We start from the raw sequence: 18,810 nt of genomic DNA, 5'->3' as shown, positions 1-18,810 counted from the left end.
GTTAAGTTGGATTTCTAGGTTGCACAGGTTAATCTAAGTTGCTTTTTTAGATATTCAACCATAATTACCAAAGATGGGCCAAGCCTTCTTTCACTTCGAAATTTTCCCTCGTTTGAAACCACCAGCACCTCACTGTTTTGACAGTGCACCATCTCTACATTATAAAAGTAAATCCAATACCGTTCTCGATTGCGGCCTGAAATTTCAAAAAATATCCATAACTGAAAATTAGGTAACAATAGCCATGTATTTTAAACAGTGGTTAAAATGGCAATTTACAAAGATCCACAAAATTATGTTTTTACAAAAATCTCTACCATTGATTATAAATTCGAATTGAAGCTTTTCCATCCTATGATAATTTAAATTAAGTTCTATACTAAGCTCTATCAGTCTTCTTCTTCCTTCGTTAATTTATTCTTTTTTCCTAGTTTTGCGCCGTTTCCTTGTTACTATTAACCACAGAACACTTTTTTTTTGGCCGGGGTTTGCTGGTTCCCCACCTCGCCCGCAGAGCCGCATACCACTACCGAGCCCCACTAGACATAAAAGGAAAAGGACTTACTTGGTCCGAATTCGGTGGACCGAAAATGATACGACTCTTTCTCACCAAAAAAACCACCCTCGAAGTTCATAAATTTTACCAGGGTGCCATTGCGAGGGAGCCGATATGTTTTTACTCAATTGTCAGTCCATGCAAAGCTCAAATATGAACCACCCTCTCTCTCTTAACTTCTTTACTTCATAAATTTACAGTGCTCACGAGGCATCACGGCAAAGAATCCTCCATGGATACCCAAAGTAGTGGATTGATGGGAAAATTACTAAAAAAGTCCTAAACCTATTACATTTTTACCAATTCAATCATAAATCTTTTAATTGTGCCAATTGAGTTCTAAACATTTTCACATTTTATCAATTAAGACCATTAGGCCAAATTTGGCCGAAAATCGCCGACGTGGACGCCGACCGTCCTACGCGGTACAATTAAAAGGTTTATGACTGAATTTTCAAAAATACAATAGGTTTAAGACTTTTTTGGTAATTTCCCATGGGTTGACATTACCACCATTGGCACCACCGCGGCGTATTTTTCATCCTGTCCTTTGTTGTTGTGATTTGAACCCAGAAGGTGATTTTCGCTTTTTGTGTGTTAATTTCAAAGTAGTATAAGCAACATCATGGACAGTGAATGTATTGAAAATGAAATATTTCTTTCTTTTATTACTTAATAAGTTTCTGGACATTTTTTTTATAAAATCCTTGTGAAAGAACGAGAGAGTGTGAAAGAAGAATAATTTGCGGGACTCTAAGGGAATATTTGGTACGAGGAAATTTTGCAATTTCTTGTTTTCATTTCCAAAAATTCTCAATGAGAATTCGTTTGGTAGAAATTTTGATTTCCGTGTTTTCAAAATTTGAACCTTAGAACTGAAAAAGACCAAAATTGACATTATTTCTTATAAGGATTGCTTTGAAAAACTACATCAACGGAGAGAGATTTCTAAATAATTTGGAAAGTTCAACTAAATCATCAGAAATTAAAACTATTCTTTTCGAAAAAGACTTACTTAAAATTATTCGGGCAAATAACAAGTTTTGTCCCTGTAATTTTGATAAAGTGACTTAATTGTCACCACAGAACCATATAATGATAGGAATTCTAACAAAACAAAATATAGAAATTAAAGTGAGATTTCCCAACCTAGGGACCGAAAAATAAAATTAATTTCCCCGAACTAAAATTTCAAAAGCAATGTGTGGCCACCAAGTACAGCTAAATGATTCATTAACTATATTGGTAAAATTGAAAAGTTGAGGACCGAATTGACATCCATACAATAGGTCTAGAACTAATGGGACAATTTTCCCCAAGGCTTTTAGGGTGCATTTTGTTCACAAAAATGTTCTAATGAAAACTGTTTTTTGTTTTCACTTATAACTCCGTCATTCAAGGAGTGTGCAATTCCAGGCAATTGAAAGAAGCTTGAGGACTGCTGATTCATATGGTGTAAAGAGAGTAATGCCAGATGTTCAAACCTTCACTATTCTAATGGATGCACATTGTAAAGAGGGAATGCTTGTAGATGCAGAGGTCATAGTCGCCCAGATGATTCAATTAGGTAAAATGCCTAATAATTTCACTTATAATACATTGATGAATGGTTATTGCTTGGAAAATAGGATGAACGATGCTAGGAGAGTACTTACTTTGATGGTTGAAATGGGATTTTCCCCGATATTGTTAATTATAACACATTGATTAATGGATACTGCAGAGCAAAAAGAGTAGATGAGTCGATATTACTTTTCCAAGAAATGTTTCAAAGGGCTTGATTCCTGATGTAATCACATATAACACTCTCATAAAAGGACATTGTCAAGTTGGGAACCTTCAATCCTCGGAAGAGCTAATTAAAGAGATACAATCTCGTCATCTATGTTTAAATTGCTATACCTTTAATGCTCTCTTGGATGGCATGTGTAAAATACAACAGATATACAAGGCCATGATGTCGCTTCGACGTATGGAAGATTTGAAATTAGTCCCAAACATTGTGACTTACAGCATTCTAATATATGGCCTGTGCAATGCTGGAAAGCTCAAAGATGCAATGCATTTAATTCTTTGCATGCTCGAGGCTTGCAACCTGATGTCTGGACATATTCGATTATTATGAGTGGATTGTGCAAAGAAGGATGCACTGAGGAAGCATATCAGCTGCTAAAAGAGATGGAGGAAAATTGCTGCTCTCCAAATGGTGTTACTTATAATACAATAATCCAAGGACTTCTTAAAAACAGTGAAAATGCGAGAGCTGAACACTTATCAGTGAAATAGTTGGAATGGGGTTCTCTGCAGATTTATCGCCGATGGAGTTATGGGTTCAGTATCTCACCATGAATAGAGTATCTTTCCTCTTCTGGTTAAACTCTTGATTCATCTCCGAAATCTAGCCATTTTTCCATCGAAAATGTAATGAAATGATGGTGCGAGCCAGGTTAATGACACATTTGCTTTGATACATCATCTCGTTGCGTCTCATGTCCATCAATTAGGTTGTTTTCAGTCTACTTGGACTCTTTCTTCATCATGTGGCTTTTGGAGGCATGGAAGAAAGGTGAAATTTTTTCCTCATTACATCTAGGTTCTGTAAAAAATCTCTGTATTCAAGTGGTAGGTGTACTTGTAAATAGTGTATCCTGTGCCTAATATTTATCAAACAGTAAAAGTTTGTACACAAATGACAAAGTAGGGTGAGGTTGCCATATTTTGTATCTGGAGTACTTCACTTTATTTCCTCTGCAGTATTAGGCTTTGGCGGTATTTATCATGTACTTGTGGGCCCTAATACTCTTGAAGAATCTTTTCCATTCTTTGGTTATGTATGAAAAGAAAGAAATAAAATTACTGACATTTCGGGATATCGATTAATTTGTTAGGTGCAAATGCTTTTCTTCTAGTATTCAGAGCTCTTTATTTTAAAGGCGTCTTCCTGGGCTGCGGAGGGGGAGGTGTAAGAAAAATTACCAACTTGACTTTGTGTTGACTTTCGTGCTCTTAATAAGGTCACGGTGAAGAATAAATACCCCATCTCGCCGGTGGTTGACTTGTTCAATCGTTTGGGTAAGGCAACTTATTTCACTAAGCTGAGACTTACGCTCTGGGTACTATCAAGTCAGAATAGCGGCTACAGATAAGGCAAACTACTATCTTTCCCGAAATGATTATTTTAAGAAATGTTCCGAGTGAATTTGCCCTTTGGACTAAAATTGAGCGTGCTTTTGCTAGATATCAATGTAGACTTGAAAAAATTTGTATAAAAATCTGCTTGAATTGGTCTCTAACATTTCATGGAAGCTTCTCTTTTAGTAATATCCTCCTGCAGTTTTTACGGGTGAAAGACCAAAAGTTAATTCTAAGAAGTCCAACTTCAGATAAGATATCAGTACTGGCTCTTATTACTATAGTAGACAAATGATCAAGAATGTCACTTAGCCCTTTTATCTTTGCTGTCCATTTAAAAAACTGGAAGTGCGTCATAAATTGAAATCCCTTGCTCGTGCCACAAATTGTGGGACCAGCCTCTAATGTTCTAAATTTAGCTACGATCCCATTATGAAACAAGATAGCTTAGAATCCCAATTCAGTAATATCTATGCTCCCTTGTTTAGTATATCTTGCTAATTTGAAGTGGCTGAGAAATTCCATCAGTAGTAATCACCTAACTATTACTTTTTGCTTTATGTCTTTGTCAAGCAAAAAGTCTATTCTGGATGATATTTGTGTCGAAGTTGATGATTCAGTGATGAAAGCTGCTATTTGGATAAACACGCAGATGGAGGAGACGATGTGCAATTTCTCTCATTTTCTTTTCGTTGTTATTTTGCTGAATCTTTCTTGGGATCAGTATATAGATTTTCCTTTTGCATATTAAAAAGTCATTGCATATGAGTGCCAGCATGTGTTGTCTGCAAAATATTACGTGCGTTCTTGTGGTTGAGTTTTTATCAGCAATTATGGGTAAAAGCCTATGTAGATATACTGTTAAACCCTTAAATTCTGTAAGTTTTAATTAGGTACAGCTGTAATGGCTGGGTAGCTTGCGAAATGGAACTTATGTTTCTCAAGGATTTTTTTCTTAGTTGCCCATGTCATTTGCCTACAGGTAAATTTTCCCCTCTTTTGTTGCTTGAAGTTCTTCTGTTACTGGCATATGGTGAGAGAGAGAGAGAAGTTTACTAGTTTTACCAGGAAATTTGGCACTATGATAAATCATAAAGCAATTATTTTTTCCAACTCTTCCCTTAACACAATCTCCCTTCAGAGTCCTGTGTTTTCTAGTTACTTCAAAGAAGATGCATGTGCAGAAGTGAATGGCAATTTGATCATGGTGATGGACTTCCAATTGATGGCTTAGGCTATTTTTTGTGACGGGGGTACTTGGATTGTTGTCGCTGGTCAATTATATATCTATATTATTCTTTTATGTGAATTATTCTGGCCTGGCTCGTCACACAGTCTGCTTCTATTCAAAGAGAACCATAAGTTTGATGGACGTCTTGCTGACTACGGTACAAGTCGGCCAGAGTACTAAAATTTCTCTGAGGACTTTCTCTTGCTGCCACTGCTATAGTCAATGCTTTGAGCTGGTAAGATACCAAAAGGAAGGTAATAACCTACCAGATGCACTTTAAAGGTAAACTTGATGGAGGCATCTGATTATTTTATGTGTGTATTCTTGATTCGATGCTCTAAAAGGAGTCTCAGATTTTCATTACGCCAGTTGCGATTCATTTGGATTTTGCTTATATACTTGATGGAGGCAATTATTCACAAATGCAATATGTTTATTAATACTTTGTAGCTAGGTACTTTAGACGCTCTATTGCAAATTTTGCTTTGGTTATTGGTCACGAAAGATGAGCAAAGAAAAATGTGGGATCAAAGGTCATAAAAGTGATCTGATCTTCTGCAGAAGATTTTTAGAATGTAAAGATCATATTCCTTTAATTGCGGTGCCATTTCCTGGTTTAAAATATCAGTCTGCATTGTTGCTTAACAGATAGGATCGAACTGTGGGACTTGGAACTAGGAGCAAGGCTGCGATAATTTGCTTGATGTTATAACTTGTCGCAGATTTCGGTATCATTAGAAATGATCTTGGTTGGCATAGTTTCTGTTGGGAAGTTTGGAACTGCTAGCCAAGCAATCCTGTGGACACCGCTGAGCATGATAATTTGTGTAATGGGTGGGTTTACAAGTTCATCTATATTACATTTTGGTTTGTATTAACTTCTCTGTAACAGGTCTTAGATCCTGTTCTAATGAATTTCCCTGTAACAGGTCAAGTTATGTTTTGAAAAATGATTTCTGATTTTTGAAAAAAGAATGAAATTTCACGAGTCAAAGCATAGGTTTTTCATCGATTACGAAAAGATTTTCTCTTCGACTCATTTTCTTTTCCTAAACGACTTGAACATCGGAAAATGAAGAAAATGCGAAACAAAGGGAGCCTAGGGTTTGTATTTTCCGCTCTCTATGGCGTATGGCCTGGTTATGTGCATAGGGTCGAGGGTTATAAGAGACCCAGATTCGGCCTTCAAGTATAAAAAAAAAAAAATCAAACTAGTGAGCGTAAAAACATTATCAAGATGATGTCTAACACAAATGGCTCATATTCGCCGGCGGTCACGACCGCAGGGTTACGGGTTGAGAAGAGACGAAAGACAAAGTTGCGATTGCAAAATTATTAGCAAGATGATGTTCAACATAAATGGCTCTCATGGTCAGAGCTGATTTTTTTATTTTTTGGGTGAGATGGGCATAGCTGATTTAGAAGTCAACTTTTGAGAATTTTCATTTCCAATCAGATTCAAATTTGGCCTTTTTCTCCCACCTGCTCATCTTCTGAACTACCGGTCCAAACATTGCTCAAAGGACTGAAGATGGACCGTATGTAACCTAAAATGCAAATATCAAATGGCTTAGCCCAACCATTGCACACTCCACTTTGGCACTATCTACTTTTTATGATTCGCTCAATTGGCGGTGCGGTTCAATTCCCCTTAGTGTTGAATTAGCACAAGATCGAGAAGGCTGTGGGCGAATGTGATTATCGATCGATGGTCATGAATGCAGTTTAATCATCGATATGATTATCAGCGCATCACATGATACACGATGTGGGATATATATATATATATATATATATATATATATATATATGAGGATCGTTGACCCCCTAGATTGTTGTTTTGCTTCTCTAAAATTTTAACTTTCTTTTACTCAAAAGAAAAAACGACGTCGTTTCAGGGTAAATTGGGGGCAAATCGAGTGCAATTAGGGTGTTTTTGGAGCGTGTTTCCATGGAGCAGCCAAAATGGGAGAGATGATGGCCGGAGTACAATTGCCGCGCCTCGTACGCCGGCGTCGTCGTCGTCGTCGTCGTCGTCGTCGTCGTCATCCTCTCGCGCTGGAGCAAAAGGCAACCGCGCTGTTTCCGATTCGCGCATTTCAGGTTCAGCTGATGATGAACGCCACACCACCAGTCGCTTTCAGCCGACGATGACGCGAACGGGCCTTTGCGGTCCCGTCTTCCTCCTCCTCCTTCGTGCTCGCGTTGGAACCTCCGGCGAGCGTTCTTGTCTCGGCTTCTGGTCTCGCGCTCGGAGGTTCCGTTCGATCCCCGGGCCGAATTTGGACGACCCGAACCGGTTCTTGAATTACGTGAGGCGGAGCTGCAGAGCTGGCGGCGGCGGCGGCGGCGGCGGGTTGAGGAGCGCCGGTGACGCCCTGTGTTGCTTCGGTAGGATGATGAAGATGGACCCTTTGCCTCCTGCTGTTGGATTTCAAGTTACTGCTGGGTGCTTTAGTGAGGATGAAGCGGCATTCGATTGCGATCGGATTGATTGGGCAGCTGCGTTCGTTGGGGATTGAAGACGATATCGTCTTGCTGACTATTTCCTCGAATTGCTTTTGTCGGTCGAAGCGGGTCGATTTGGGTTTGTCCTTCCTGGGTAGAATCTTGAAGCTTGGTTTCGAAATCAATGCGGTGACGTGGAACACCCTAATCGATGGTCTCTTGATTAATGGCAGGATTGATCAAGCATTGAGGTTCCTCGATGATATGCAGCGAAAAGGCCCCGAACCTGATGAGACCACATATGCGATCACCGTGAAGGGTTTATGTCGGGCTGGTGACACCAGATTGGCGATGGAATTGCTAAGGGACTGGGAAGAGAAAAGCCGCGGGCTTGATTCCTTCACGTACGGCATAATAAAAAATAGTCTTTGCAAGGCGGGAGTGATCAGAGAGGCCTTGAGACTCCACGAAAGTATGAGTAGGAAAGGCGTCAGACCAGATGTTGTTACTTATACCTCCTTGATCCACGGTCTTTGCAATGTAGGTCGGATGGAAGATGCACTCATATTGTTAAAGGATATGACGAGCGCAGGCATCCGACCCAATATATGCACTTATAGCTCGTTGGTTCATTATCTAAGCAACCTAGGCCAATGGAAAGATGTGACGGTATTATTGGAGGTCATGATTAAGGCGGGCATTGAGCCTAACATTGTTACTTATACCTCCATCATGCAGGGAGTGTGCACTTCCGGCCAATTGATGGAGGCTCAAAGGTTGCTTAATCATATGGTGCGAAGCGGAGTAACGCCGGATGTTCGAACATTCACTATTTTGGTGGATGCACATTGTAAGGAGGGATTGCTTACTGAGGCAGAGTCCATGGTCAATCATATGATTCAATTAGGTAAAATGCCAAATAATTTCGCTTATAATACATTGATGGATGGTTATTGTATGCAAAATAGGATGAGTGATGCTAGGAGAGTACTTAGTTTGATGGTTGAAATGGGCTGCTCTCCCGATATTGCTAATTATAACACATTGATTAATGGATTCTGCAAAGCAAAAAGAGTTGATGAGTCAATAACACTTTTCCAAGAAATGCTTCAAAGGGGCTTGATTCGTAATGTCATCACATATAACACTCTCATTAAAGGATATTGTCAAGTTGGGAACCTTCAAGCCGCAGAAGAGCTACTTAACGAGATGCAATCTCGTGATCTATGTTTAGATTATTATACCTTCAATGCTTTCTTGGATGGCTTGTGTAAAACACAACAGATTGACAAGGCCGTGACATTGCTTCGACGTATGGAAGATTTGAAATTAGTCCCAGACGTTGTGACTTGTAATATTCTAATAAATGGCCTGTGCAATGCTGGAAAGCTCAAAGAGGCAATGGAACTGTTTAATTCTTTGCATGCTCGAGGCTTGCAACCTAACAAGTGGACATGTTCGATTATTATGAGTGGATTGTGCAAAGAAAACGCACTGAGGAAGCATATCAGCTGCTAAAGGAGATGGAGGGAAGTGGATGCTCTCCAAATGGTGTCACTTACAATACAATGATCCAAGGACTTTTAAAGAATAATGAAAATGCGAGGGCTACACAACCTATCAGTGAAATGGTTGGAATGGGGTTTTCTGCAGATTTATCGACAATGGACTTATGGGTTCGGTATCTCACCATGAATAGAATTTCTTCCTTTTCTGATTAGACTCTCCATTCATCTCCAAAATCTAGCCGCTTTTTCATCTCAAATGTGATGAAATGATGGTATGAGCCTGGTTAACGACACATTTTCTTCCACACATCTCATTGAGTCTCATGTCCATCAATCAGGTTGTTTTATGTCTGCAATACTAGGAGTCTTTCTTCATCATGTGGCTTTTTGAGGCGTGGAAGGAAAGTGAAATTTTTTCCTTGTTACACCTTGGTTCTGCAAAAAGTCCCTGTATTTAAGTGGTAGGTCTACTCGTAGATTAGTGCATCAGGTGCCTAATATTTATCAAACAATTGATATTGTACACAAATGATAAAGCAAAGTCGGGAGTTGCTTGAATTAAGCAGATGTTAATAGCACTAACTCTAGGATTGTACTGAAGTTATGCAATTCACAAATTCATTTTGCATCCAATGCCATGTAAATTGTGAAAGAATCAGCGTGGAAATGGTTATCCTAAGGAATGATCCAACTTCATTTTGCCCTTTGAACTGAAATTGAGCGTGCTTTTGTTTATTATAAATGTAGACTAGGAAAAGTTTGTATGAAAATTTGCTTGAATTTCTCTAACATTTCATGGAAGCTTCTATTTTAATAATATCCTCCTGCAGTTATTACTCTCTCTCTCTCTCTCTCTCTCTCTCTCTCTCTCTCTCTCTCTCTCTCTCAATCCTTTGAAAACTCTCGTGCGAGTGGAGATGATGTAGGACAAGGACTCTTACTGCTGGTGCTAGGGTTCTCTCTTGGAATTACTTGTTGAATGGGAATTTGTGGAGAAGAAGCAGAAGAGAAATGAGGAAATCATTCAAGGACTCGCTCACGTTGCTCGAACCTGACGTTCAGTTTGCCCATGCTCTGTAAATTGCCTTCTTCTTCAGTTCCTGGTTTGGTTCAACTGATAAGTACAAAGTTAAATTGGTTGCAAAAGATTATGCTTGAAAACAAAATGCTAAACATGTTGATAGTTCTGCTCTTGTAACCAGAATTTCTTCTCTTCCAATCTTTGTTTGCACTAGCTTCTATCCACAAACTTTTTATACATCAAGTGGATGTTAAAACCGGTTTTCTAAATGGTGATTTAGATGAAGAGATTCATATGGTATAGCACTTAAAGGCTAAGCCTATTTTTTGGTGAGTGGGGTTTTTGGATTTTTGTTGTGTCCTGTTTTTTCTAGTTACTTCAAAGAAGATGCTTATGCAGAAGTGGATTGTATCATGGTAATGGGCATTTCAAATTGATGGCTAAGACTATTTTTTATGAGTGGGGTATTTGGATTGTTGCTGCTGGTTAATTATATGTCTGATTATTCTTATATGCGAATTATTCTGGCCTAACTTGTCCTATATAGTCTGCTTCTATTCAAAGAGAACCATAAGTTTGATAGTTGTCTTGCTAACCAAGGTACGTGTCGGCAAGAGTATGAAAATTTGTCTGAGGACTTTCTCTTGCTGCCACTGCTATAGTCAATGCTTGATTTCCTAGAAAGCATGAGTCAGTTTGTAATGGTTTCTCTCATTTCATCCAGTCACAGAAGAGTTGACAGAGGTTATAGTCTGTTTAGTTGGCGAAAGGCATGAGTTCTAGTTAGAAATATTACAAAGGTCTTTTAAAGCAGCATAAATGTTACAGAAAGAAACCCTGAAGTGGTTATTTCAAACATTTCCGGCATTGCTATTGCAATAACTTTTGGTATAGAACAGTGTTTTAAGGTGATTGATATGACAAGATAGATTACCAGATCTTGGTTAACGCCTTGTCAAAATGAGCATAGAGACTTAAGGTGATAGAAAAGGAGGGACACCATCTTGCTTCGCTTTGAGCTGGTAAGATACCCAGACGGGAGGTAATAACCCTCCCCGATGCACTTTGAAGATAAGCTTGATGGAGGCTCTAAAGTTAGTCTCAGATTTTTGTTACTCCAGTTATGATTAATTTGGAATTTGCATATGTACTTGATGAAGGCAATTATTCACAAGTGGAATTCTAAGGATTATGTTTTTTTATACTTTAGAGCTAGGTAATTCGGACACTATCGACAATTTTGCTCCGAATTTTGTGCTTATTGGTGACAGAATCAAAAGAGATGAGCAAGAAAAATGGTGGGATGAAGCTCATAAAAGTGATCTGATCTTCTGCAGAAGATGTTTAGAATGTAGAGATTATGTTTCTTGAACTCCAGTGCCATTTTCTGGTTTGTAGTATCATTCTGCAGTGTGGCTTAACAGATAGGATAGATCTGCAGGACTTGGAGCTAGGAGCTAGGTTGGGCTGGGCTAATTTGCTTAAGTTATGACTTGTGACAGATTTCAATATCATTAGAAATGATCTTGGTTGGCATTGTTTCTGTTGGGAAGTTTGGAGCTGCTAGCCATGCAATCTTGTGGACACAGCTGAGCATGATAATTTGTGCAATAGGTGGTGGGTTTATAGTTTCATGCATTGTTAAGACGGTCCTATTTTACCTTTGGTTTGTATAAACTTCTCTGCAACAGGTCTTAAATCCTGTTTTAATAACTTTCACTGGAACAAGTCTTGCAGCTGAGAAAAAGTATGCATGGTTTATCATATTTCTTTGAAACAGGTCTTGTATCAGGTCATGTTGTAATCTGGAAAATGATTGCTGATATTCAAAACAGGAATGAAATTTCATGAATTAAAGCATGGATTTTTCGTGCATTACGAAAAGATTTTCTCAGCAACTCATTTTCCTAAACGTGTGAACGTCAAAGAACGAAGAAAATATTATTCGCATAGTTAATTTTACATGAAACAAACGGAATCTAGGATTTGTATTTTTAGCATGTATGGCATATGGCCTGTTTACGAGCAGACCTTTGAGGGTTGAGAACAGACATGGATTCGGTCTTTCGGGGAAAAAAAAAAAAACTCGAACATGTGATGCAAAGGTTATTAGCAAGATAATGTTCAACACAAATGGCTCTCACAGTCATATCTGATTTAGAACTTCCCTTTGATAATTTTCATCTCCAAGTTAACTCAAATTTAGGGTTTCCACTTGCACACTTTCTGAGCAAACGTTTTGGCTAAGGTTACTACTCGTCCAAGCATTTATAAAAAGGGAGTGAAAATGGACCCTATTTACTTAAATCCAAGCATATCATCTGCACAGTCAACTTGGCTCTATCTACCATTAATGACTAGATGGGCAAGTGGTCCATGTGAGGCTTGACGTTCCGTGGCTACATCCAGTGTCATCGCTCACTTTGGCACTTGGCAGTCCAGTTCAATAGCGAGAGAGACTCGAGAGATGCCTCTTTAGTCTTGAATTAGCCCTAGATCGAGGCCGTCGACAATCTACTTATCGCTCGGCGAATGCTAATAGATGCACCTGATCCTTTTGGTGACGATATAATTGTCGGCACGCGATGTTAGATCTTTACACGGTACAGAAATACGTTTGTCTACACATGTGAGAATTGTTTAACCCTAGAGTTTTTTTGTCTTTAATGGTTCGATGCATTCTTCTTTGTCACTTTCTGCCTCGCAAAACGGGCCTTATCTTGAAGCTTTTACTTTGATTTGCAGTGGTGGGGGGTAAGTTTACTTCCTGAATCTGATGGTCTCGATCAGACAGCATTTAAGGCTCGCAATACCTTGTGGGTCTACACAAACGCATGGGGACCTGCATTAAAATACTAAATTAACTGTTTTATATATATATATGTAATATATAGTATTCTACATATATTCTTGCTAAGATATACTGTATAGATTTGTCATCGAAATAATATGACAAGCTCTTATTAGTCACTTCTGTAATAATAACACCAAACTCCTTCAAAAACCCTAGGTGAAGCAAGATATATGTATACGGTGCGTGTGAAAGCATTGTCTTTATTATTTACACCTTACCAGAAAATGGCAACAGCATTCAATTCGGGCCCAACCACCGACCTCCCCCCACGCCTACCCCCCATGCGGTGCAACCCTTGTGTCTTCTTTTCGCACCCTTCACACGTCCTCCTATAAGAACCAACCCTCCAGCACAAGCCTCATGCACTCATCTCGCCCGCTCTCAACACTTCTCAAGCACATTGCACTACATCACCACTTCACTCAATCCCCCACCCCCAACATGGCGAGCCTCAAGTTGGTGTGCTTGGCCCTGGCGGTCGGCCTCGTGGTGGCCGCACCGCTCGCCGAGTCGGCCATCAGCTGTGGCCAGGTGACAAACAGCGTGGCCCCGTGCCTCGGGTACCTGAGGAAAGGCGGGGCAATCCCCCCGGCTTGCTGCAACGGCATCAGGTCGCTCAACAGCGCCGCCAGGACCACCCCCGACCGCCAGGCCGCCTGCCGGTGCATGAAGGCCGCCTCCAGCAGCATCCAGGGCATCAACTTCGGCCTTGCGTCCGCGCTCCCGGGCAAATGCGGCGTCAACATCCCTTACAAGATCAGCCCTGCCACCGACTGCAACAGGTAACTCCTTTACCACCATCTTTTTAACGGCGAAAAAATGATCGGTTTCGCAACGAGGGTCTCCTTAACAGGTGTATTGGAAAGCATTCGATATCTACTTGCTCACTACAAGCATTGAGCCACGCACGAATTACTTTCTCTTGCATGGTGAAAGCACATGAATGACTTTTCTTCCGTTGCAGGGTGAGATGAATGCGAGGAGGGATTGCGTGGCTGAGGATGAGGAAATAAAGACGGGTTCTGAACCCCGCGAGGAGCTCCACTCGCGCGAGTCTCTCCGAATCGATGCTGTTTCTTTTGTCCTTTTCTTGTATTTTGTCTTGGTGAAATCCCATGTCGACACTTAGTACCGTCCGAATAACATGTTCAGCCATCGCAATGCAAAAATGTGTATGTTTTTCATCCCTTGAGTTCTTCTCTCTTTAACTATTGTTTATTTTCATCTTTTGTTTCTCATGCATTAATAGACCCAAGATCCAGACGAGAGAGAAAGAAATACCAATTCAAACCCGACGCAACAATCAATTTATTCATCAACCAAACTCGACCTATATACCCTACTACTTCATGGATTTATACGGCGTACCCAGCCGGCGTAAAAATTCGTTTTGCACAAGCGATCTTGGAATGGAAATGTCAATCCGCTGTTCATGGAATGGACCTAAGTGCTAAAAATTAAAAATTGTACAGGCGTCGTTGTCAAAAAACTTGCTTGTGTTAAGTCAGTATACTGTATAAAAGCCCTTACTTTATAGGCTTGACGCAGACTCCCAATAGAAAAATAACTCTAGAATAAGAAGTTAAATTAAGATAAGCATATAAAATCATGGATCATGTCATATTGTGTGCTATGTGTATATGTGGGGATAAAATCAATTGAAAGTGAATTGCGCGCCGCCCCCCCCCCCCACCACAAAAGAATATATTGATCTCTTATAATGAAAGTGATCTCATCTGGCATGGAGATCTATGTTGTTTGGGTAAAGTTTCCATTTTTTATTTCAAAAAATACCATCTAAATATAGATGAAGCCAACATCAATTGAGAATTTTTGTGGAAAATTTTTTGCTTAACGTTCAAAGTTTTAGGATCGTAATCAAGAGCCGTCAAGAAAATGTATTTCTCTTGTCCAAATACTTAATTAGGTTCGTATGAAAAATTCAAGAACAATATTTACAAAATTCCGAACTGAACTTTGTATTTTTTTTTTTAAATTATAAAGAGCAATATTCCCTTTATAGCTAGTGGCCTTATGCAAAATTCTAGTGGAAATTTTTTTCTTTCACATCATATTTCGTCTGTGATTTTAACCCCCTAATATCGTCAAAGAGAGGAGCAAGCAATGACATATGTCCCTAAAATGATGTCAAAATTCCAAAGCACTCGAACGTGCCCATAATAAATTCAATTTTCAATAATAGTTTACCACCAGTTCTTCATTGAAAATCATGTTCCTATTTTTTTAATAATAATTAATAACTTGACGATAGATGAACTCACCAAGCAGACATATTCATAGGTGACGAGTCGTAAAACGAGGAAACACCATCGGATTTGTGGTCATTGGTTTGCTTCGTGTTGATGTTGTCAGTTTTCAAAACAATACTGTTTGTTGTAACCAATAAAATTAAATAGAAATAATAATTTTGACAAAGCGATAACACAATTGAAATATAAACTTCCTTTATTTCTACAAAATTATAACATAATTAAATAGGAGGTAAGGTACAGATTGCCGAATATCCTTGAGGCAATTAGTTTATGCTAGCAGTGTTTTATAGATTTACGAACTATACTTCCCAAGATATAATACATTGAACCCGTTTGGATTAGCACTATGCAAACATGACTCTATTAAACTTTTCCTCCAACTGGCATGTTTTGAGACTTCGTGTATTCTCCTCTCAAATGAAGAATGGTTGGTTTCAATTTATAAAGTTTGAAAGGACGTGATCTAAAGAGATATAGCTATTGCAGAAAACTGAAAAAACATGATCAAAGAGACATAACTGCTGCAAAAAACCGAAAGGACATGATAAAAAAGACAACTTTAAAGACATTTTTGTTGAGCCATTAACTCATAATTACAACAAATCCCCCACTTTAATGGATCAGCAAAATATTTTTTGACTCGAAGAATTTAATTGTGCCCGTAGAAATATATTGCATCAAGATGGGTAGCTTTCATTTTGAACCTTCTTTAATAAAAGTCTATCGGACTTACTTAACTAGTCGATGGACTAAGCCTTGAATAAGCCCAGAGAATAGACCTCACACAGAGTCTCTCTAATTCAAGATTGGTTCTCGGTTGTGTTCATTCTTTCGATCCTGAACTTCTCGAGATTCACGCGTGCTTTAGAGAATCTAGCCTTTAAAGATTTTCAGAGTCGGCCACCTCCATATATATAAGTACATTCTTATCAAAGATATCCTACCATACTTTACTGAGATGTTGTATTTCAAGCCATAGAAATCATTAAATGCCCAACATACCCTTAAAATGCGGGAATCGCTTGATTCGACCATCTTGAGCTTTTCGCATTGACGAATTCGATCAACTGAAGAGAGCCTGGGCAATCTATGGACGTAGTCGCGATGACAAGCTTTGGTGGCCCCCCTCCATGTCGTTTGGGTCGGGGCATTTGATTGATGTGCTCAAAGGGATTGTTGCCTTTGCAGCGTGACCGAATTTGAATATAACAAGTGTCAAATTTGAAATAAAATCCAGGATTTTTGTAGCATCGAACTAATCTAATATCTTGATAGAGTGCGACAGCGTTTCTAGAGATTACTCGGGTGGGAGAAACCAATCGTTGTGAATGATCTAAGGAATGACGTGTGGGTCGAAACTCACAAAGAGACCAGAAAAACTTTGGATGGCCATGGAACTTTTCGCCGAATGGCCAAATATTTCGGCCGGTTAATGACGTTTTCGTCCAAAGATATATATATTTTTATTTCTTTTTCTTCTTCCCTCGTCTTCTTGTTTGTCGCATGCTTGATTCGAACGATCTTCAGCGATGGCTTCTTGTTCGATTGCAAGGTTCTCGAGGCCATTTCGCTGAACATTACTAGTTTCTCTTTGAACTCGAAGAACGATTCTGTTTTGGAGCTCATCAATGAGCTCGAATTCGCTGCCATCGGAGGTATTAGGTCGAGCTTTTTAGGTTTACTTCGAAACTGAAGCTCTCGCTCTGGTTTTCCTCGAAGGCGATCGAGTTGACGTCGATATGTTCGAAAGTGATGGAGTAGGAGGATGGGGTGGTGGTGGTGGTGGTGGTGAGATGAGCCGGTTAGGCGGCTCCAATAGGGGGGAATTCGCCGAGGAGGTGTTGGTTGATGAGCTGAAGCCTCGTGGACACTTCAGTGCTCGATGATGTCAGCCATTTTTTGAAGGTACTTGGGCAGATTGAACTTTGAGTGATTGGGCTAGAAAAATTTGCAACTGAGTTTGCAACATCATCCGACTCATCTCGCCCTCCGGCTCAGCTTGCCTCCACTTCGCCTCAAGCCTCAAGGCCTCCCTGGCCTTAGCCATCTCCACCTCGACAAGCTTGATCCTCAGCATCGACTTTGCGAGTAGCCAGAAGCTTGTCGCCACGCCGGTCCACTGATGCGATGTTGCCGGCTGCGTCAAAGTTGACCGAGTCGCCGGGGTCCTCGCTCGAAGTGTGCACGCCGGAGAAGAGACTGGCGTGTTTGAGGCAACCGTTGTAGGAGTGAGCATGGTTCTAAGTTCTACCCTGGATCCTGAGAACCAAATTGGTGAGAACTTGGAGGTTCCAAGATATGCAGGGTAGATTTCAAATTCCAAATTTTGAGAAACCTGTTTCGACGGGTAGGTTCCAGGTTCTAGGTAGGCAAAACCTGGAACCTGAAATCTGGAACATGAAGCTTAAACAAGTTTTTTGTGTTTTTTCTTAATATATGTCTTCACATTATCCTGCGGTGTTTTTCATAGCGTTAGATGATGGGTGTATAATCCGGAACTACTAATTTGAGCTTTTCATTTTATGATTGTTAATGTTTCATATTTTTCGTGTGTCTAAATATAAATTATGATAAGTGGATCATAGCAGTAAGTGACGGTCATTAAAGGTGATGATTCATTGCAATTATTTAATTAACAATACAGGTGGAACCTAGGTAAAACTTGAAACTGACATTGGAACCTGTGATAGGGTAGGTTCCAAGTTCCAAGAAATGAGGAACTTATTCTCATGGGCAGATTCCACCAAGTGGAACTTGTACGGAACATGATACCGCTCACTCCTAGTATCGATTCACGCAATGACTTCTCAGTTTAATTGTATTTATTTGAACCGTAATGCCATGAAAATTAGTTTTTTGTATTCTTTTTAGTGAATGATAAGCATGTTCAGTATTGTTGCGTTCATTTTTGTTTTGCTTAACCAAAAATGAAATAAAAAAAAAAGAATCTGTTAGATCCTGGAACCTACCCTAGAACATGTGATAGGGTAGGTTCTAGGTTCCAAGTTCCAACGGGTAGGTTCCAGATTCTAAAAAATGAAAAACCTATACCCGAATGTAGGTTTCAAGTTCTAGGTAAAACCTAGAAGCACTCACCCCTAAGCCGTCGCCATCGCCGCGACCTTTGTCCGGTGTGGTTCGAGGGGAGGGATCCACCATTGGAGGGAGTACATTGCTTTCGAGATGAAAAGACTATACTACTTTGGCGACGAAGTAGTAGATGAACAGTCGGAAGCTAGGGCTGGCCGACGGGATTGGACCTTCTTTGAGACCGACGTGGTAATTTCAAGTTATTATTTGAAATAAGGCCCATTTTGAATTTTCCCACGGATAAATGATCTCTCCATCCATCCATCCATCCACTTTGAAATAAGGTCTACTCAAATCGAGAAGGAAAGACTTTTTGATCGAATCCTTCGGAGAGAAGTATACTTAATTGCTAAGCTAAACGGATTAAAAGTAGAGATCCATCAAATTCCGCAAGACCTGCCAAACAAAAAAAAAGCAAAAAAAAAACAATAATAATTCAAATATATCCTTCGGAGACGCGACCTGCAGACGCCTCCGGCGGCGCGTGTGGTGGCGAAACCACACGTGGATCTCATGCACCACAAAGCGCACTTCGGGAGCCGTGCCGACTGCCCGCGGTCACCCTTCTCCCACTACACGAGAAACATCTCTCATCTCGCGAGAAAAACCGCTCCTCAAAATATCGTACGCCGACTCCCCCAACCCCCCCCCCCCCGCCCCCCAAACTTCTCGTTGAACAACGGCTCGCCGTATAGTC

The 18,810-nt window shown here is 39.9% G+C and overlaps 1 protein-coding gene and 2 pseudogenes across 1 annotated transcript; all 3 read left to right on the top strand.

Annotated features, from left to right (window-relative positions):
• Positions 1-1,925: 1,925 nt before the first annotated feature.
• LOC115677045 (pentatricopeptide repeat-containing protein At3g22470, mitochondrial-like) lies at positions 1,926-3,279 on the top strand (annotated as a pseudogene).
• Positions 3,280-6,778: 3,499 nt separating this feature from the next.
• Positions 6,779-13,289, top strand: LOC115677090 (pentatricopeptide repeat-containing protein At1g63330-like; annotated as a pseudogene).
• Positions 13,106-13,934, top strand: LOC115677098 (non-specific lipid-transfer protein 1-like). The gene is made up of 2 exons (XM_030600157.2): positions 13,106-13,532; positions 13,715-13,934. Exons 1-2 carry the CDS (start codon positions 13,111-13,113, stop codon positions 13,722-13,724), a joined length of 432 nt encoding a protein of 143 aa, XP_030456017.1. The 5' UTR covers positions 13,106-13,110; the 3' UTR covers positions 13,725-13,934.
• Positions 13,935-18,810: the final 4,876 nt, after the last annotated feature.

The sequence above is a fragment of the Syzygium oleosum genome, unplaced genomic scaffold, assembly GCF_021117445.2.
Source record: "Syzygium oleosum isolate NSW1041296 unplaced genomic scaffold, Sole_v2.1 Sole_v2.12, whole genome shotgun sequence".
NCBI classification, from domain to species: Eukaryota; Viridiplantae; Streptophyta; class Magnoliopsida; order Myrtales; family Myrtaceae; genus Syzygium; species Syzygium oleosum.
This window is presented reverse-complemented; position numbering and strand designations above follow the sequence as displayed.

Coding starts and splice junctions, on each gene's coding strand:
- LOC115677098 (XM_030600157.2), top strand. CDS start 13,111: ATGCACTCATCTCGCCCGCTCTCAACACTTCTCAAGCACATTGCACTA.